The sequence below is a fragment of the Drosophila simulans genome, chromosome 3R (genome assembly GCF_016746395.2).
Source record: "Drosophila simulans strain w501 chromosome 3R, Prin_Dsim_3.1, whole genome shotgun sequence".
NCBI lineage: Eukaryota > Metazoa > Arthropoda > Insecta > Diptera > Drosophilidae > Drosophila > Drosophila simulans.
The window spans coordinates 25,528,386-25,549,622 of record NC_052523.2 but is presented as its reverse complement, the minus strand read 5'-3'; the positions used below and the strand labels follow the sequence as shown (position 1 = coordinate 25,549,622).

General features: G+C 44.9%; 2 protein-coding genes across 7 annotated transcripts in view; one reads left to right on the top strand and one right to left on the bottom strand.

Annotated features, from left to right (window-relative positions):
- The window catches only part of LOC6730049 (uncharacterized protein C2orf42 homolog), a 179,083-nt gene that overhangs the window by 66,370 nt on the left and 91,476 nt on the right, over positions 1–21,237 (top strand). The window lies entirely within an intron of this gene.
- LOC6730048 (tyrosine-protein phosphatase 99A) overlaps positions 1–21,237 on the bottom strand; it is a 110,707-nt gene that overhangs the window by 64,187 nt on the left and 25,283 nt on the right. For all 4 annotated transcript variants that reach the window (XM_039294530.2, XM_016177762.3, XM_016177765.3 and 1 more), the window contains exons 3-6: positions 8,327–8,496; positions 5,959–6,085; positions 5,422–5,545; positions 773–954 (exon numbers count right to left, since the gene is read on the bottom strand). In XM_039294530.2, the coding sequence (XP_039150464.1) occupies positions 773–954; positions 5,422–5,545; positions 5,959–6,085; positions 8,327–8,496 (603 nt within the window). The remainder of the gene's footprint in view (positions 1–772; positions 955–5,421; positions 5,546–5,958; positions 6,086–8,326; positions 8,497–21,237) is intronic.

Genomic DNA, 21,237 nt, shown 5'->3' with positions numbered 1-21,237 from the left:
CCCAACTTTCGGGAGGTGAAGTTCTAGGCTTTGTCATCGCATGTTAATGAAACGAAAGCGGCCACTGAAATTTAAGTGTTTCTAGTTTCATAGTAAGGACGTGAAGACAGTTGTGGTCAAAAAAAGGGAACTATCTAGGAGAAAAACAAAGTTCTAAACTCTGCACTCCATGCTACAATTTCTCTGACACTATTGAAACTCAAAAATAAAAGTACAATTTTTTTTTCAGAAACATGTAACTAGTTCTACGCCCGCAAGTGTAGCTTTCTTTGGGTTATAGGCGGTCGCAGTTAATGTCATTTAGAGCAGGAAGATGCGAGGGTGGTGGAGCAGGAAGCGGGAAGCAGGGGAGCTCCGGGAAATGACGACACACCTGGCCGGGCCTAGCAGGTCCTTCGATGGCCTACCGTCAGCGGAAAAATAATTAAACGTATACAACGTGAGGAGACTCTGGGTTTATGAGGCAGTAATTGCTGGCAGTTGCGGGAAAAGCTGGAAAAGTGGGGAGTCGGGAGAAAAACGGGCCGAGCCTGTGACAACTTTTCATTGGCGGCACTTAAAAGTCAGGGCAAGTCGTTGGAATTGAAATGAAAAATTAATGCGATTGTAAAAATTGTTATGTCATGTGTCGCGTAATTTTGCCCGGTGCTACAGCCATGCGTTACGTTATGTTATGTGGCACCGCCTACGCGAATAGTTTACGATCCTGGCGTCAATAAAGTGTGTGTGTAAGCACGAAGGATCCGAGGAGCCAAGCAGCCAAAGGACTCACCCTCACGCAGCGTGACTATGTAGTAGGACTCCTTGGACGGCGGACTGATTCCCAGCTTGTTGACCGCCAGGAGACGAAAGCTGTAGACGGTGAAGGGCGTCAGCCCGGTCACCTGATATGACGTCGCATTTGTCTTCGTGTAGATCCTGGCCAGCTGCTCCCAAATGCCGTCCTCGCCCTCCCTGCAAAAGCAAGCATCAAGTCAGTTAGGAAAATAATAAATATTTAAATTATATATCACTACTGAAGCTTCAATTAAAGTGGCTTAAAATTACGCGAATTTGCCAGTTCCGCCGGCTTATTGACCTCATTAATGTGTAGTGTATGCTGATGACTCATTCAGCGGGAAATTCAATGAACAATTAATGGTGCAAACGGGTTGCGGGCAAACAAAACATTTTGATTCAGCCAAATTATTTGAACGAATCATTTCATTATTGTGCATTTATATTGCAATTACCAGCTCAATTGCTGCCGCGCCAGCACACGTCCACATAAATAAACTCAGAAATCTATATTTTACGCCGCCAATCTGGCGGGAAAATGAGAAAAGCGCTCTGCGATTCCAATATACATAAACCATGGGGCATAAAATGCATTATGAAAATTTATATAAAACGGATGCGGATTTGCATGACACTTGCGGGCGGTTGGGTCCTTTTTGGGATCCCCAAACGTGAAATGTGCGACGCGCATAGGCACTAAAATATTTATGCGCCTTTCGGCCGTACAAAATACACCCGAATACTCGTACGTTAAAAAAAAAATGAAGGAATATTTGTATTCCGGCGATATTGTTGTTGCCGCGCATATAAATTACTCGCAGCCGCTCGCACAATGAACATTTTTCATGGCACATTTCAAAGTGTAGTAAATTTTGGTTTAAACTCACATAATTTTAGCATATTTTTTGGCACATTCCCCACTTCGAGCGCCAAAACATAGGCATACATTTGTGGGGGCGATGCCTCTTCTAAAGTTTGATTTTAATGGGGCTTACCGATTCGGTGCGGCTTTCATGGTGTGATTAAAAATTGTTTAAATATGAGCCGATGAAAAATGTTCAACGTTTCATGAATGGCGACAACCAATAAAGGGGGCAAATGACCCACCGAAAAAAGTGCGGCCAGCGGAAATTGTGTCAGAAAAATGATTAAAATTAATAAATGCGTGCGAGCAGCTTCCGCGTTGAGTGGAGCACATCTGTTTGCGCTGGCAGTGGGCATTTAGTGAGTATATATAGTGCACACATATATATTCCGGTATCGGGGACATCGGCACATCGGGGCACACTGGGCCCCCGGACTCGTTGCATTTGGGAAAAAATTGTTTGGCGACTTTATGAAGCATGGCAGGCGATGCCCCGCCATCATCTGGCCCGAATGAAAAACATATGAAAAATGTTGGGGACCTGGTCCTGAAACCCCGGTCGAAAAAACAACGAAAAAGGAAGAAATTGGGGGAGAGATTCTCCGGCAAAGTAACCACAATGGCAAATAAATTTGCGGCCTTTCCACGGACATGTATTGGATGCTTTTTGCTGTTGTTGCACCGATGTTTTTGCCCCCACTGGTAAGCTGCTTTAAAAATGTTTGCTTACGTTTTTTCCATATTAAGCAAATAAATATGAGTTATTTATGCATCTGGCTGGCTTGTGTTTGCCCTCCATGGGTATCGCTTCTACATGACCGACGGCTATGGGCCAAAGTTCATGCACGAGTTGTTGAAACAGGACGATTTACTTGCGCCACGAGTCCTTAAAGATAATGGACAAATAGTGGCACTCCAGGCACTCGGCAGATAAGTCAGGCACTTGGTCAAAAAAGGGCACAATTTATGGCCAGAAACATTCTATTTGGCAGAAACAGCAGGCCATTTTATTCTTCAAGTTTGAAGCAATCAAAAGGGCAAAGTGCATACTCGCACACTATTTACAACATTTTAAGCAATGTTGATTTTCTCCTTTTCCAATTATATGTGTTTTCGTTAACATTTCATAGTTCATTATACCTTTAAACGTATTTTACATGAAGTAAAGGTAAACAAAAAATAATTTGCAACGAAAATGTTTTCACAAGCGTAAGATTTAATTAATTTTATTCGCATATCTACCGCAAAAAGAAACTGAATAAACATGCTGCAAAATCATGCGACGTAAAACGCAGCTGAGTGAGATTTCATGTCCAATAAGAAGTATCTGTATCTGAAAATGTATCTGTATCTGAATAGCGAGCGGACATCGCATAATGATATAGCCAGCGCTTTTTTTCGCCACTATTTGGGCTTTCGGTGTCATCGGGTGAATGGTAAACGGGAAACAGTATCCGCAGCAGTTGATAAACATGTCAGTTCAGTGGGCTTGTGGGGCGTGGCAAGTGGGGAGCCGCAGAGTTTGGCCCAGTTTTCGGTTGACCGAAAGTTATGCCACTGAAATACGCGAAATACAAAACATCAATGCAGTATGTGCAAACACACATACATACGCCGACTGATGACATTATCCTGCCCGCTGGCTGCGCAGCTCGTGCAACAGTTGAGGGGCAGCAATTTATGGATAGACTTAACGCTTGGCAGGACAACTCATACTCATACTCGTCCTGATCCTGATCCGCAGCCCATTTCAATTGCATGCGAGCAAGGCGGCAAATCCAGCGTAAGGATGTCCCCGCCATCATCATCATCTCAATAATCATCATCCCGTTGACGTTGGCGTCTTTCAATTTCGATGGCAGTTCATGTGCATATGGAACCACCAACTTGCCACCAGCCCAATCCCCCAGTTTGCATATGCGCAAATAAACCGAATCAAGCGAAAATGTAAATAAGAGGCGTTGTGAAATAAAGGGAACACGGGGGTCGATAAGGGGCTCCTCGACAGCATCAAGAACTCGAATCGACTTGACTCGACTCCACTAGACTCACTCCCATGTCGATGCGAATTTACATAAAATGCAGTCTGCAGCTCCACCTCGCCGGAGAACGAGATTGGAGAATGGAGATGGAGATGGCAGCGGGCAGGGCAGCTTCATTTTGAGAACGCGCTGCCCAAAAAAGTATGCTATGCTGCGTATAAGCTGTGCGTGCACTGAGAGAAATACTACTAACTTCGAGTTTTAAATATTCTCGCTTGGAGTAAAGCGTTGTATTTGTTTAGAATTGTCAGTGACTCAATGATCTATTTATTTGAGTATTTATTTCTAAGAAACTTTTCTTTAGATCTCCACTAATTTCTCCCAGTGTAGTGCACTTGGCAGGCGGCGGCGCGTGTTCACATTTCCTTCAGTGTTTGCGTGGGTGCAGTTATTTCTTATTTTGCATAAATGCACCGCAGGCTCTGCTTTCCAGTTGGCTGTCATCGATTGTGCCGGGAAAGCCAGTGTCTTGTCGAGGACACGCCCCCAGCCGCACCGCCAACGCCCCCTTTACCCCTTGCCCCCTTGCGCTACTGCAGTTGATGGAAATTTATTGAAAAAGTTTCGCTTTTTGGTATTTTTTACCGACATTTTCGCTTGGCCTTTGTACCGCGTTGGCGGCGTTCGCTTTTTATTTCATGCCCCGCATTGAGTTCAAGTTATTCGGAAAATAGCCAGTGCCGCACAATGGCAGGCGTATGTGTGCGTGTGTGTGTGTGTGCATGGGTGTGCGAGCTCGACTTAAACCGGGGAACCCCCTTCGCACACACACATGCCCATCGATGCACAGATGGCTTTATACGCGTGCCTGTGCTTTCTTTTCTATTTAAATGGAGCACAAGTGAAGTGCGTATCCCCGTAGTCATGCATGTCATGCATGTCGCCATACTTTTACATATTAATTAAAGTACGAGTACCGCCGGACCAATGGGCGGAATTTACGCTTCGAGGCTTACTGTGCAAATATATTTATGAAATATACTCATAATTGAAAGCAAAATATCTTGCTTACTTTTATGGACCCTTAGAAATAAATTATCAAGCTCTGGCACGGATTTTTAGTGGTTATCCCTATTACTTTCCTTCTCAAAATGATGGAAATATTATATTCCATGCAATGAATGCCATCTTTAACGTTAATATTTCAAACGCAGCTGTACCTTTAACCCAGCTATAGCCGCATTAATTTAATTGAATGGGCTCGCGCAAATCAGGTGGCTGGCTCAAGTCAAAGGCGGGGGCGTGGCAGTGGGCAGGGGGCAGTGGGCGTGGCTAGCTGCTCAGCATCCGAATGACGCTGATGGGCGCATTATGGCGGATGGTGTGCATCCTTTGCTCGCCAATTCATTAGCGCAATGGGGTCAGCCGCAGTTCGCATCCTTTGGCAAAGCGCCTTTGCATGTGTCAATCATGGCCGCGCGTCCATCATCGCCACAGACAGCTCTCCGCCACCACCTGTCCGCCTGTCCGTCCGCCCAAGTGCACTCCACCCGCCCACTGGCACTTCATCAGCTAAAACAAGCCATTCTGTGGGGAGAGTGCTGGTCAGTTGGGGCTTAGGGCTCCTTCTCGAAATATCATAAACTATTTTCAATAAAAGAAAAGCTTTGCATATGTTCTCTATGGTTATTTCTTGCAAGAAATATAGGTCTTAAATGAATATCCCTTAAAGTTTTTAGTTTTATTCAGAGTTGGCACCTCTGGCGGCGCTTCGTTCTTCGGGATGGCAACACTTACCGCGTTTCGATAATAAAATGCGTGACGGGCGCATTCCGCGGATGCTGCGAGTGCGCCCAGGATAAATTCACCGAGCGTGATGTGAAACTTATCAACAATGGTCGCTCCGGCGGATCGGGCACATCTGCAGGGAAGAGAGGAGAGAAAGTGGCGGCTATCAGTGGAATGCAAATGGGAATCATGTCAAGGCGAGGGCGACAACAATGCAAACAGGGAGTGTGGCATCGATGGTGAAATGAAGGGCATCGAAGACATATCGGTAATGGAATCTGGGGCCAGCGGATGTTGGCCAAGTAAACCGGAAAAATCATTAAAGCAGTTAAGCGTTTCATTAAGAAAGCAGCGCAAATGAGCGCAGAGTGGGATAATTTAAATGAAACCAATGGCTTCTTTCTTGGGAACGTAAAACAAAATGGTGGAATCTTTACAATGCAAATTAAAAAACTATACAGAAAAGTTGTTGCCTTAATAAACTGAAACTCTCTGGATGAATATTGGCTTTAGGTTAATCCCTTTCTTATGGAATGCAATACTCACCCTGGACCAGCAAGTCGACAATGGCTTCTGGTATATGGCGATCGTTCACCAGGCATATGTATTCCGAGGTATCACTCGCTAATGAGGGGGAAAACTGCAGGCCGAAGTTGTCCGAAAGAAGTTGAATCTGCAACGAGATGAGGGAACTTAATTAGAACTCCGTTGATGGGATATGGAAATTAAAATCTAGATATTTAGGGCCTGACAACGTGCAAGTCGAGCGACAAGAGTTTCCACTTTTGAGAGGGAAAACTTTTAAATAGCAGGCAGTCCTACACACATACATACGAGTATATGTCTGGGAAAAGGAAAACAAAATTTAGGAACTCTGTCATCGAGCCAGCCTAAAAGTTTTTCCTGTTTCCTCGGCAAATTTGTTTTGGCCACAAATGCAGGCTCTTGCCCATAATTGAACTATGTGTCTTGCCCAACTTGAGCATGAAGCCAGTTGCTTTGGCAGTAAATTCATTCAAGATTTGTTTGTTTTTATGTTCTGATTTGCAGAAAATTTGGAAATTGCATGAAGCCGAAAATAATTTCCATAGACATACGCACATATGTATGCACATACCTGCCCTACTGAGAGAATTGAGGCAAATTTAATAAGGATTTCCATCACAGATTACTGCGATACTATACTGCAAATGTATATTTCGGGCGAATTTATGTTTGTTTCGAATGGCAAAACTAAATTATTTCATCCACATTGCCAGCAATCTATCTTTCGGTAGGTTATTGCAGCATGCAGCAGGAGTGCATCTGGCTTAGCTTCGGATGCCTGACCCTGTTATTTACTTTTGTATCTTTTGCCGCATCCTTGGCCTCAAATTACAGCCTTGGGTTCCACATATTCGAGTGAGTGTGTGTGCGTTTCGGTCGATTGCATTCTGGTAATTTGTTGGCTCCGACAGGCATTATTATTAGACGAGCGCCGAAAAATATTTGCCAGAATTTACCATGTGGAATTTTTAATATCCCCTACGCTTTGTGCCCAGTAAACTCTAATTACATTCAACGCCCTCTTGGCCTCACATGACCAGAGCAAATCCAGAGCGGGTGAAAAAAGGGGGAATAAACACAAGTAAACCTTGTAGAGGCAAATCCCTCGTCCTTCGGCCAAGTGGATCTCCTTAGTCCGCTTGGCTTGGGCAAACATGAATCATTTCTAGTCTCGGCCATAAAACAAAAGTTAATAGCTCAACAGGGTCCTGGAGTGCCTGTGTGTGCGAGGAGGGGTCATGTGTCAGCTGTAATAAAATGAAGCAGCCACTGTGCCAAGGTGAAAAACTTTTAATACACATAATAGCCTGGCCAAGAAGCAGCCGCCGCACTTGCAGCAAACTTCCGCCCAAGAAATGCGAGCCGGGCGCCGAAGCCGGATTGGGACCAACTTTGGCTGCCTGCAGCTCAAGTGTCCCAGTCCGCCATTTAACACATAGCCGGCTGGCCTCCTCCAGCAGCTCAGGGAGGAGCTTGCCAATGCACTGGGAGAAATCAGGCTCGAAAGCCTTAACCAGTTAAGGAAAATATCACTTCTAAGCTCTGTTTAAAATTTTGATACAATTCCTTTTATAGAATTGTATTTCCCCTTTCAACTTTTTCCCACTGTGCAGACATCCCAGCATTCTCCATCATCTTGCTCCCAACGAAGGGGCAACTTCATCATTCTGTTTGCGCCGCCTCAATGGCCCCCCGAGTGCGTTTAAGGCCATTGCAATCACTTTTGGCCCTCCTTTTTCTGCCATCTGGCAGGCACTTGAATACTTTTTTTTCGCAGCCATGTCGCTTTTGTTTTAGTGCAACTATCAAACATTTAAAATATATTAGCCGCGCCGGCTGCACTGCACTTGGGTGACCCCGATCCCCCATCCTTCCCGATCTGCCCCGCTCTCGCACCCGATCTTGCCACCATTGATGGCCACTTAGTTGTCGGGACTTTCGCTGCACTTTCTTGTACTCATCGCCGCTGTCGACGGTTGGCGGATGGCAAAGTTCAAACAGCCGCCCGGCAACCGGCCATCAATTATTTTAACAGCTTCGTTTTTGCACCCAGAACGAAGGGTCCTCTATATATCAGGGATGTTCGCCCTTCCAAGGAGGCGCCCAGCTCCTCTGCTGCCCCAAAGTGTTGAAATGAATTCTGATATGACACTGGAGGGCCCTTTCAGGGCGAAAATTGCAGAAAGGGGAATGAATCCAGAAACTTTAATGAATAAATTCGATTTGACAAGCGTTTAAGTTATGCAGATTCAGTACGCATCCTTTATGTCACCTTTCTTGGGTCTATATTCTTCTCTCTTGTAATTAGATGTATTTTTTAGGAATATGATTCTGCATTTTTCTCAGTATTTTATATCCTTTTACTCACCCGCGGACTGTGGAGCAGGGGTATCCGGTTGGCAAACTGCGCGATTGTCGTGGACGCCGTCTTCCACACGAGCGTGTCCACCAGCGAGTGCTCGTTGACCCCCGGACACGGAATGGTCACGTTCTTGCCCGCCTCGGCATTCACCTTTACGTAGTCCAGATTTGTGACGTCTGCAAAAGATAAATAAGACATCAAGTGTTAACGTGGTAGTGTAGAGCTAGGAAAAGCAAAAAGGGTCAACATTTTGGAGTTTTACATGGTCTACCAATGGATTCATACTTGTAAAAGTATCTTATATACCTTAGTATGTATTTTAATACTCAGTGCAGTCTTGTTTATTATTATTTCCAGCTTAAATTGTATTCCGAAACTCAATTGCACTTGAGAATATTCGAGGACAATGCGTGTTGATACACATAGTGAATGATTTAATTGGGTAATAAAAGTAATAAAAGTACGGCACGGAGACTGCACTTTTTTCGCCATGTACGAGCTGCATGCACAAAGATGAAGGAAAGTGGTGAAAGCTTGCCAGAATTTGGGGCATTCCATTGAGAAAGTTGGAGCTGCGAGCGCCGGCTGCTCATAAAAGGGGAGCTCAAGTTATTTGGAAAGGAATATTTTGGCACACAAAAGCGAAAAGCAGCCGCAAAATGTTTGGGCAAAATATCTGCAAGGCATTTTAATTACATAACATTTTTACGGAGCAGTGCTCACAGTTTGTGCTCCATGCTCCATCCTCCCTCCCCCAAAATACATATATATAGACTTGGATGTATGTGCATATATCTAAAGTCCCCCATGCACTGTGTGTCAGTTGGCAGTGCTGAAAGCAATTTAATGCTCTAAACTATTTTGGTAGGTGGCCCAGCCGGTCGGTCACCTGAGTACGAAGCCACCACTTCATGCATGCCGGAGCAGATCCTTTCGAGCAATATTTGTTTTGGAAATTGCCAAAAATTCCTTCTCCTCGGACCGGTGCTGGGATCTCGATGTTGCGAGCGGACGCTGGAGCTCCAATTAAAATTATAGAAACAACACATCGACTGCCCGCCCGGTGGGCAGTTGGCCAAGAAGCATCCAGCATAAGCGGCTTTGGCAGCTGAATCCGCACCGCAGCTGCGTCTCCATCTCCACTTGCATCTGCATAAATTGCCAAGCGTCCGAGTGTTGGTAATAAGCATTAGGCATGACATGGCTCCCATCTCCAGCTACGACTCCGAAACCGAGCCCAAAAACTCCGATGCCACTTGCAATCAATTGAGAAATCATGCTGAAAACCAAAACGATTCAATGCGATTCGATGCGATTCCACTGCCCAATACCAATGCCAATGCCAAAGCCAAAAACCCACCATTTAGCAATGGCATTGGCAGTGGCAGTTGCAACTCAACTGGTTGCCACAACGACTGCATTTCGAGTGGATTCGGGTAGGTTGGGGTCACCACTTGCTGCTCTGGCGCTCTATCCCTCAAATGGGTATTCGGCACTCGGTTTTCGGAGCTCGGTTTTATTCATTTCTGGACCCTGGACCCTAGAACCTGGACCCTTTCTCCCTTTGGTCATTACGGGCATGGCGAAATGAGTGCTGCTTTTGTTCACTAAGCCACGATCATCGGAGCATTTATAAATTATCGATTCATTGTCTTTTGATTTCTCTCTCTCTTGAAATTAAATTTCAGTGTGGAACTCTGTAGCAGAAATTTTGCATAATACGGAGGACGACACTCGCTGTTTGGTCAGTTTTGGTGTAATTTATGATTTTGGACTGCGGCAGTGAATCCCGAGGAATTTGAATGCTTGCAGAGAGAGAAAAGCCAGGGAATATGGCATAAATCTTTGGTATGAACAAAAATATAGTCGGAAATCTTGTGCCTTCCCGTTTCTCCCAGTGTCCTTTTGCAATTGGGTCCGTTTTTGCATATTCCGCCTGGCGAATGCAGATGAGTTGGATGGCCAGGAACAGAGGGCGAATCGCTGTTTAATTTCCTGATGCATTGGCCCCGAGTTCAGGAAACAATTGCACACAATTTATGACGGGGCTTTTTTGACGACTGTGCCCCAAAACCGTTTTCGTACTAGAAGTTGGCAATTAAGCAGCAAGCAGAGCGACATTCAAACTTGCAACCAGACAGTGAGACAATCAGCCAGACAGACAGACAGACAGACGGGCGCTGTAAATAAATTATAATTATTTTGTGCCATTGAGGCGGCGAGTGCTCAAGGGATTCGCTTTGGACCACAGGAAAATTAGCCAACGACAAAATCGAAATAAGTTGCCCGACCAGAGTTGTGACCACCCTTCGGTTTCCGGTTCGCTTTGGATTGGATTGAGCTAATAATCAAATTGAATGCAACCCCCGACGACGACGAGGACGACTCGACCGGCAACAATTAATTTTATTTATGTTGATTCTAATCAACGGACAAGCAGACAGTGGGATTTCTGGCTCTGCCATGGCGCGGGGTTTGTGCCTTTGAAATCCTGGCGGAAAAACCGGCGGAGCGCATGAAAGATGAAAATATTGAATTCATGCCTCGCTGCTCGCAGCTTCAACGGAAATATTTTCAGCCCCTGCCACAGGATAATGCACTGCGATATAATTGATTTGGTTTTTTATTTTTAGCAAAGTTAGGCTAAATTGAGAATTGGAAACATTCAAGGAGTTGCTATGCAGGAAAGGGAGTTTTTGAACAACTAATTAGAATTAGACACTGTTCAAAATCAGAAAATTATTCAAAGGGGAGTATTTTTCCACATCTTTTTAGATAGTTTAAATTTGAAACATTTTCATTTTCGTCCTGTGCACGGCAAGCATCAATATTACAGCACTTAGCCTCCCCTGATTGTTTGTCCTGCTCCTCTGACCCGTTGCCATGTCAATTGTCTGTAAAAACACTCCACGATGGGAGCTCACACGGCTTAGCTCATCCGAGGAACTGGAGCTGGAACTGAGCTGCAGCTGGAGTGTGGCGCTTATAATATTCAGACTTTGTTGCTGGCTGCTCGAGAAGTACTCGTGTTTATTTGCATACAGCTGCATCGATTTGGGGAGCATTTAGTGCCTGGGGCTTGTGAATGGAAAGCCATTTGGCAGCCGGGCGGGGCAGTGAGCCCTTTTGGCAACAACCTAACCGTATTTGGCTTTCAATTTCAGCACATTCCGGGTGTCATCTGCGCACATCTCGTGCCCATTTTGTGAATGGTCTGTGGAAGCGGTTGCGTTCGTGCCACCAACAAGTTGCAGTCTTTCTATGGCCTGCAACTGCACTTTGAAGTGCATCTATTTGGAAACCATTGCGATGCATTTTTCCCAACGAACGGGGGGAAGTGCCACTCGAGCCGCAGACTTGGCAGCTTCAAAGGGAGCATTGAATAAGGATGCCGCAGTTTATCTCTCCACCCCAAGCCCCCGGTGCGGTGCATCAACTTCAGGCGGTATTAAATCCCGGATTGGATGAGTAATTATCCAATTAAAATTGAAGTTTTGGTCGCTCGAGTGCTGGATGGACAACACTTGGCTGGACGGGCAACTCGACGGCCTGGCCGAGTCGAGGCTCATAACTTGAGGCACGTGGCCAGTCAGTCAACCGGTTGGAAAAGGATGTACCACGCATGGAGGCACTGAAAAAAATGAGGTTCATTGTGGGGAAATTCACTTGAATCATTATGAAATGGGAAAAGATTCTTGGAATCTTATTATCAATGGTGTCCTTGTAAGATCCTTTTTATAGATATAGAACATTTTTAAATCTTTCAGTCTCATTCAAAACGGATTCATTTGAAATTTCTTTTGAAAAATATTTAATTGTCCCAGTTCGGAACCATTCCTTTTAGACCCTGCAGAAGTGAAATGCGAAAAGCATTTGTTAGTATTTTCTAGCAGTGTGGGTGCGTATCTGTGTTTGGCCGCCCTTCCATCCGTCCGTCTGTCCATCCGTCCGTCTGTCGTCGTGTCTGCTGTTTGTATAGACATTTTGCTGTCATCCTGCGATGGCCGCCGACTGCCACAGAAGCCGAGCAATAAAGGCGTGTGCAGACGTCGATGGAAAGGACATGCGAGCAGCATCGTGCTCATGACAACCCACCCACGCATACACTCTCACGCACACTCACACACACACATTCATCGCAGGCAGCCAGACAATATCCCTTTTTTATGCCTGAACGCAGCAAATAATGAAATTATGACAAGCGTCGGGAGCGGGAAACTCTGGAATATAAGATGGGCACTTCTTGGGATGACGAAAACGAGATAAAAGCTGACAAGTGGCGAATGTGAAATATGATTGAGCAGGGCCACGCCCACCCACGCATATTCCACCCACGAACACTTAACTTTAACTAGGCAACTTGAAGTGTTTCAGCCTTGGGTAAACATATGTACAGGCGATCCGGGCTGAGGAGAGAGAAGCCCTCCAAGGCACCCGGGATCAGTCAATAATGCTGACATCGAATTGAAGCCAAGCTGATGGCAACTGTCAGGCAAATGTGTTTCAATTTCGTTAAACTTCGGGCCAAAAGATGGGCGCGGGTTAAGGGTTAACGTGTACGGGGTTTTGGGCCACATCTCCAATGCGTGGGTGGTTCAAGGATGCGGACGGTGGACTGTGGACAGCGGGTTGCGGGGCAACCGACAGTCGGCGGCCAGCGGTAATCCCTTCCGTTTCATTACACAAATGCGGCTTAAGGGAAAATATATTATAAATACCAACAACAATATGAAAGCCCCATAAAATACGAGGCATATTAAAATGCAAATAAACCAACGGAAGCATCCCACACATGCACGGCGGAAAAGTAAACAGAATTGGTCAGCAGTCGGGAGTTTAAATACCTGGCACTTTAAAGTACACTTTAAAGTTCAAATTTAAGTTTTAGAAGTGTGTATAAGGCTATGCTATATATTTGTCTTAAGATTTGAAACATTAATATTTGAAGGAATATTTTGAATACATTCGATTTTTTTAAGTGCACTTTTATATTGATGCTTTAAAGAGTTCGCCGCAGACCAGGTGTGTGCGGAAAGCTCACTTGCAGGCCCCTTTGTTAAATTGATATAATTAACCGAGCCCCGGCGAACTGAAACCGGATTGAAAGCCTGAAAATTGATCGTAAAGAACACACTGGATGTATCCAGCTTGCCTCATTATGGCCGCATACTTTTCGCGCCCAGTGTGTATTGCAGCCGTATTCCTTGTTTTCCGCAGCCGAAAGCCAGCAATTTGGCGCACAAGAGCGTTTCCCTTTCGGGGCAAACGGCGACCAGGTTCGTCCGCTTTTCACAGTTTTCCCCGCTGCCCAGACCCAAAATTCAAATGGAAAATTCTGCACATTTTGGAATTGCCAGCGGTTAAGCCGAGGGCCGTAAGCCTCGCCAGGTGAAAAGTGAAAGGCTCAAATGCTGTTGCCACTTTTGCCCGGCGAATTTCGAGCATTTGAGCGCTTTTTTGCTAGTTTAGAAGTGCTCTCCACGTGTCCTTGTATTTGTGAGTGATTCCGTGTCCGTGAGGGGTGTCCTGCTAGGCTGTGAGTGTGTGCGTCTGTGTGTCGTGGCTTGGAGCTTAGTGTAATTAAAGCTAAATAGCCTGCATAATGAGAAAGTAATTAGCAATGTGGATGCTGCTCGTTATTTCCTCTTACGCCCCGCTTTTAAACGTGATCTATATGAGTTTGTAAATAGAATAAAAGCGATAAAAATATGTGTACTTCCTGCATAAATTATTCTTGTTTGCGCACAAAAATTTTGCTTGTTTTGACTACGGTAGTGGGGCAGTAATAACCTAAATTAAACCTGAATTAAAATTATAAAAAAAGAACCGGATACTCTTGTTTGCCTAAAAGCATTAAGTTTATCGTTTTGTTTGCCAGAAGCTTTACGTTTGATTTTTCATATTCCATATTCAGTGTAATCCATTTGCATTTAGGAGTCAAATAAAAAGCAAAAATCCCTGCATAATTAATTTTATGCACTGTGCCATGATCCAGGTTTTTTGTGATTTTTCATTAGATTTTCTATCATTTCTATAAGCCACGCTTCAATTGTTTGCCGATTTTTCATTAAACTAGTTTATCTACGCATAAAGCACACTTTTATACTATTTTTTTTAATGTCTGGCAATTAAAAATACGTGATTTACGCGAAGTTCGTGGTAATTAATTTAAATCGCCAGTTATTTTCTTTATGGATCGACCATTGTTTTACGTGCTTCCGGCGGTAAGCTTTTATTGTTTCCTCAGCTCGGTATAGTTTAAAGATTAAAGAGCAATGCTTTTCCGCCCAGAAATGTTCTATCTGGAAAATTATTCTTCGCCGCGCTATTTGCAATGCAAAATGAAGAGGATTTTAATTTGAAACCGCAGTGAGGAGAGAAAGCTGAAATCGAAAAGAAATTACAATGCTGTGTTTGCATGTCTGAAATGTCACCTGGCACACGCACACAGGAACACCTCTCTCTCACACACACACACACACACGGACTCACATGCATATGAGAGGTGTTCATAAATAAACCTGTGTAAACTAAATAAAACCCGCCGACATCACCGAAAACAAAAAGCGACACGGAGAAAAAGAGCGGAAACAGAGAACAGCACCCACACCCAGGAACCAAACTCAAATAGCAGAGTAAGTTCTTTTCTCATTAAGCCCTGTGTTTACACATAGACAACCGCCCACTCACACACACATACATGGGGGCACACACCCACACACGCAGAGCAGTAGACCTCCCAGTGTTGTATACATATTTGCTGAATTTTCACACCAACAGTGAACGAGCCTAATGAGTCCAAAATCCGTTGCCCGCAACTTTCCCACTGCCACGCCCCTCTCCGGGATACGATAGCACTGACCCGCCCACTTCTACCCCTCTGCTTTTCCGCCCATCGATTGAGAAGAGAGGCCCTTGTGTAATTTGTTGAAAAGCCGCGTGGTAAAAAAGAAACATGTTCACACTGGACTATTCGGTACAACAATACAAACACCAATACAACAAACAACAACAGCTACCGGATGTACAACAACAAATTGGATAACAACAAAAAATTCGACAACAACAACAAATAGCACCACAACATCCGAAAATAGGGAGCAAGTTTTAATTAATCATGACGAGCTAAACAAAAGTCGTGTTTTGTTACAGGGAAAATAAAAGAGTAGTGCGTTTGAAATGTGCACTGTGTGTTGATTCCAATTGAACAAGTTAAAACTATTTATTGTTTTGGTCTCAGATTCTGCCAATTCTACACTCGTTTTTGTAAACTTTATAACACAATTAGCTCGGAATTGTTCTCCGTGTAGATGAAGGGCAAAAGCTTGACTGGCAGTGAACAAAAATGTCAGTGGCAAACGTCTAGATAAATATGTCAGCAACAAAGCTGGCAGCCAATCCAGCTGCCCCCATTTCCAAAGGAAAATCCACCACCCAGTGCCACTGCCACCCACTTGGTGAGTGGCTGACAAATATTTGCCTGAGCGATAATCAAATTTACATTGTGCTCAAGTAGAAAACGAAGAAGTGGGAGGTGCTAGTGGGCCACTTAGAGGTGGCTTTTCGAGTGGGTGGTGCTCGGCGGTTGGCTGTAGTAGTGGGTGGTAATTGCGACGCAAATGACACCGAAGGCCATTGGCATCACTCGCCAAAGGAGCAACAGCTGGAGCGAACTGCGGGCTGCAGCTGCCGGAGGAACTGGAACAGCAGCAGCAGCAGCAGCAACTGAAACAGAAACAGGATCTGTGAACAGGTACAAGCGCATTAAGCCAAAGGCAGGCCGCCCGCCGGAAAATACAAGGAAAATTACTTAACTCCCGGTCGTCATTAAAGAGCTTGGCCCGCCGCCGGCTTTTCCGCGATTTCCATGATTTCCCCGCGCCGGGAACGCTGCGAACCCCAAGAACAAGGACCTTCGCTCCACATGCTGCAAGTGTGGCTGCCGCCGCAGGACATTAAAATTGTTTCCGCTCTTCGGCTCGCGTGTCACTGTGCGTTTGCGGATGTCCTTAAAGTTTATGCTAATGGATGCCCGCATGCATCTGTGTTTGCATTTTGAAATGCGGGCTAGCCAGCGAAGCATGGCGACTCAAAAGGGATTTTCTAGGTCCGTTCCACATGGTTTAAATAACTTTTTATAAGGGTGCTACTTGTATTTCCTACTTCTGTTTTAAACTAAATCTTTAAGTTAATTAGAATACAGGGAAAGCCCACAAGCTCGCAGCAGCTTTAAACAAAACTTAAAAGTCACACTCACAAGCCATTCCAGTTGCCACGCCCCTTTCCAGTCCGCCCACTGGCATTGGGCGAAGTGAACAACAAATTACACGACTCTGGAGAATTCATCCTTGGCGAAATATTTGCGGCAAGGCGAATGCCGCGAACCCAACTTGTCTAATAAATTAAAGCGGCTAACTGGCAGCTCCTCTTGGCCCCACTATATCTTGTCGATTGGCCCGATTCGGATTCGGATTCCGATTCCTCCGCCTCAACCACCCATTCTCCGCCAACGGAAGAGCCAACGCAACCAACACACCCAACAAATTTCGCTTAAATTAAACACAAACGACAAGTTGAACTGTAAACAAATGCGACAATTTATCTTACTTTCGTTTAATTGTCAGCGCCAAAATGCTTGCCGAGGCAAAACCAAGGAAAGCAGACAAAGTGGAGCAGTCATGATTGTATAACACAACAATACACCCAAATAAATATATCTATATATGTGTATAAGCACGAACGTGCGGATAAGTGTGTGTGTGTGTATGGGATAATCAACGTGAAATTAGCGCTGACAAATTGCCAAAATGCCAAAAGGAAAATGTTCGCTCAGGATCAGCGCAGTTACTCTGGCTTTCCACTTTCCGTGTTATCTGGCAAAAGCGAAAATTCAAAAATTTTCCCACAACCCACTGACACCCACACACTCACACACACACACTGGCGCACAGAGAGAAAATAATGGGGAGCGTATTTATTTTTCCACGAACAAAAATAACGAATACAATGCAAACACAGGCGGCGGAACGGCTTGTCTGGCCAGCAAAAATATTTTCATAGATATTTTTGCGCTATTTAAATGCCGCATATTTTATCCATCTAAGCCCCAAACTCTCGGCTTTTCATCAGAGCTGCTACACTGAGCGAAAAAAGTTAGCAAATAAGCTATTTAAAGTTTGTTATTTTTTATGATTAGATTATAATCATAAATATTTAAGCGTATTCAATCATTTTTGAATTTTAACACTTAAAACACTTAGTTGTTAGCCAAGTTTAGTTGCTAGCACTTTAATTACATTCCTCCTATTTCAAACCGACTGCCTCTCGTAGTTTTCCTTGCCCAAAAAAGTATGCTACGCTTTGTGGTTCCCACGCAGCGTGCAATATGATAAATAGAGTGTGCAGCTGTTGTTGCTGCGCTTTGGTATTTGGTGGTAGTGGTGCGGCCTGTTCATCACAAAGTGGGTCAGTTGTTTACTGACACAGTGACTCTTAAGTGCACCCACACACTCGCTGCGAAAGTATGCAGCTGATGTTGCGTTGTGTTTGATACACTCGAGCGTCGACAGACGCACTCAACGCCGCAGCAGCAACGTCCTCCACATCGCAGCAGCCACATCTGCAGCAGCAGCATCAGCAACAGCATCAGCGGCAACATCTGCAGCAGCAACGGCAGCAACATCAGCTAGCTGACACAGTTGACGTCTACAGATGTAATGCCCCATAGCAGGCAGCTAACCACTCAGTCAACCTCGGCCACGCCCACCCACTGTGGCCACCCACTGAACCACCCACTTGTTGTAATTTTTTATATTTTGTTTCGTCACAGTGTTTAGCAAAAGCACTGCTCTTTGTATGTGTGCGTTTGCGTGTGACTGACGGAAATGCAAAAGTGTCTCATTGTGTTGCCCTCGGGTTTTTTGGCCTGGCAGCAACATTTTTGCTAAGTACTTGGAAACATTTAAATGCTGAAATTGCAAAGAGGGTAAATGGAATGGAGAGGAGTGGAGTGGAGATGCACTTGCGAGAATTGAATTTTGCGGCAAATTGCAACAAACAAACATCGAAGAGTAAGAAGAACGACACCTCAAGCTTGATTTTTTCCGCATTTTCAGCGCTTGGCCTGGTTTAGTGGCCTTTGCACGAAGAGAAATAACTTAGAAATCTTGTATTATTAGTTTTTGTATGCTTGGTCACACTGTATAGAAGTGTGGCCAAATGATAATTTATTGCACAGTTGTGCTGATCATCTTTTTCGGAGATCAAACACTGCGTAAGGTATTCATTATCTTTGTATCGAATGCCGATGGCTTTCACATTTTTTCGCTGTGCACCCGCCATTGTACCTGTTTTTGCAGGTCAAGTGTGCGGTGCATGCCACCACAATGGGCCAGCGCAACCACCCACCCGTCCGTCCACACATTCGTCGCATTGTGGCTGCTGTTTTTGCTCCATTCGAAGGGGTCAAAGGGGATAAGGGAGCGGAACACCTGAGGCCAGGTTGCAAGCGCGTTCTAAGTGAAACAGCCAACACAAATAGCACGCTCCTGCTGCGCAAATAAACGGGACACCAGGACACGAGGACACTAGGTGGTTTTGCAGAGATTCTCCGTTTTAGCAGAGCAAACAAACGTCAAGCGTTGCGTATACGCAACGTGAGCCGCTGTCTAGCTTTCCAGCCACCAGGCAAAAGTTACTGTTGTCATTGCCGCTGATTTCCAGATGGGTGTGGCTGCTAAGCTCCGGGCTAGATTTTCTAATGCATTTTGCGCGTGTTTATTATTTTAATTACAGAGCATGCAAAACTTAAATGCCTTCAGATGCAAATGGCTCTTGTCTGCCACTCATCTGGAGTTTGTTTGCCTGCGCGTGCTGCGGCAGCTGCCAGAAGGATGAGGCGACGGCAATGGCAATAGTTGCCGCTAACAGCACTGGCAACATCGTCGCCCGTTCTCCCCAACAAACATTAACTATTAAGCGCTTGGTTTGCTCATTAAAATGCGCCATAATTATTTGCCTATGAGCTCTGTGAGCTGGCAGTTCATCATTTAATGGGAGTGAGCTTGCGTGATGGTGGGGCATAAAAAAAGATCGCCCCACTAATGACACCACTTTGGTATTGATTTCGCTTTGGCCCTCAAAACCATGATGTGCACTTTTTGTGGCTTTGCTAATGAAGTGGTTTGCCCTGGTAAAAATAATCCGCCCAAGTGGGTTGCCGTGACAATGCCTTTTTTCGGCGCTCCATTTTCTTTGTGTCTATAAATAAGGCGACAGAATTGGATTAATCTAGATATCCATTCGTTTTCATTAGTCTAATTTTTGTCCAGCTTTAGCTTTGGGCTAATGACATCGAATGGTCATGTGTGCTGCTGCTACAGCTGCCACAGCTGCTTATGCTTCTGCCGGAACATCCAAAGGAATTTCCCTGGTTTTGGCCAAATTGGTTTTCGAAATTGGTCGGCCACAGGCAAAGGCCACAAGATCTCGGGCCAATGCCATGCTCACCTGCAATTCGGCACAGACCAGACTTCTGGCACTCAAAGTTCTCCATCTCAGAACCACAGAGCACTTAACATTTCTCCCAGACAGGCCTTAAATAATTGTGCATCTGCCGACTAATTCGAGGCACTTTGAAGTTGAACGCAGCCCGTTTGCTCGTACGAATCGAGTTAGCTGTCTATGGTGACAACTTAAAGCTGCAGTTTCATCAGTTGATGGGAAAGTACACAGTGAGAAAAAACTTAGACAGTTTGGTTAAGAAAAATGTAATTTAACAACAAAACTTATGCGTAATTGCGTTCAATTTAGTACATTGGAGTCGTTTTAGTGCATGGTCGCACTGATGGAAAGTGTCACCGTGCTAACTGACTGTTTTTTTACTTAAGGAACTTTTTCTTTGCGTGTCCTTAAGTGGCTATTGGTCAAACAATTCTAGTAGCTGCTTAACATTTCCGGGCACACTGTGACCCAGATTTGTCTATAGAGATATATGGGGTGGCTTATGTGAATACCGCCTGTTTCTATGGCCCCATGTGAAGCATATGTTGAACTGCTTAGCTGGCTTATCGGTTCTCATAATAATTGCAGCTGCAAATTGTCTTTATTTATTGTTCGGCAGATGCACATGAGCGATGCTCATGAACTGCGTGTGTGCGTCCTTGCATCCTAGCCGTTATTTTAATGATGACAATTGTTTGCTCTGCCTACACAAACACGCACACAGGCAAAGGGGTGTGGTTGGCTGGAAGGCAGTCAGGATATGCTGGAATGTCCGGTGTGCATGTAAATTTCAATTAGATGCAAACACGAGCCGGTCGGCTAATAAACTCTGCTCATTACATTTGCTAATAAATTGTCGGAGGCAGCTGGCGCAGCTACTGGATGTCTTTAATCTGGCCCTGAACACAGTGGACCAGGTCAGCAGTTTCTTGCTCCCAATCAATCGATGACAGGCACCGTCTGGGCGTAAATCAATTAGTAGGCGAATGAATCGGACGGAAAGGACGAGGCGGCAGCCTCGCCTCCTGCCGCCTTTCACACATCAACAGCATCGAGCGGCGACAATTTGGCAAAGTACTCAGAAGGCAGTGATGTCGGGTGTCAGTGCCCCGCATCCATCCATTCGCGTCATAAATAAAAAACCAATTAATTTATCATCGTCTGGAAGCGTCGACGAAGTGACGAGGAAAAGGCGCGAACGCGTTGGTGTTTCAGATGGCTGAAACTCGAGAGGGTCTATTTATGAGCTCTGCCGGCGCAGAAAGCCAAGGGGAATGAGTTGAGAAGGGGGAGAATATAAATACGCTTTCCACTCTTCTTAAACATATTCCTTCATAACAGCGTTTGGAGAAATTAAATTTACTTGATGTTTTAATTATATTGACAAATATTCAATTTTTGTGCATGAAAATAGC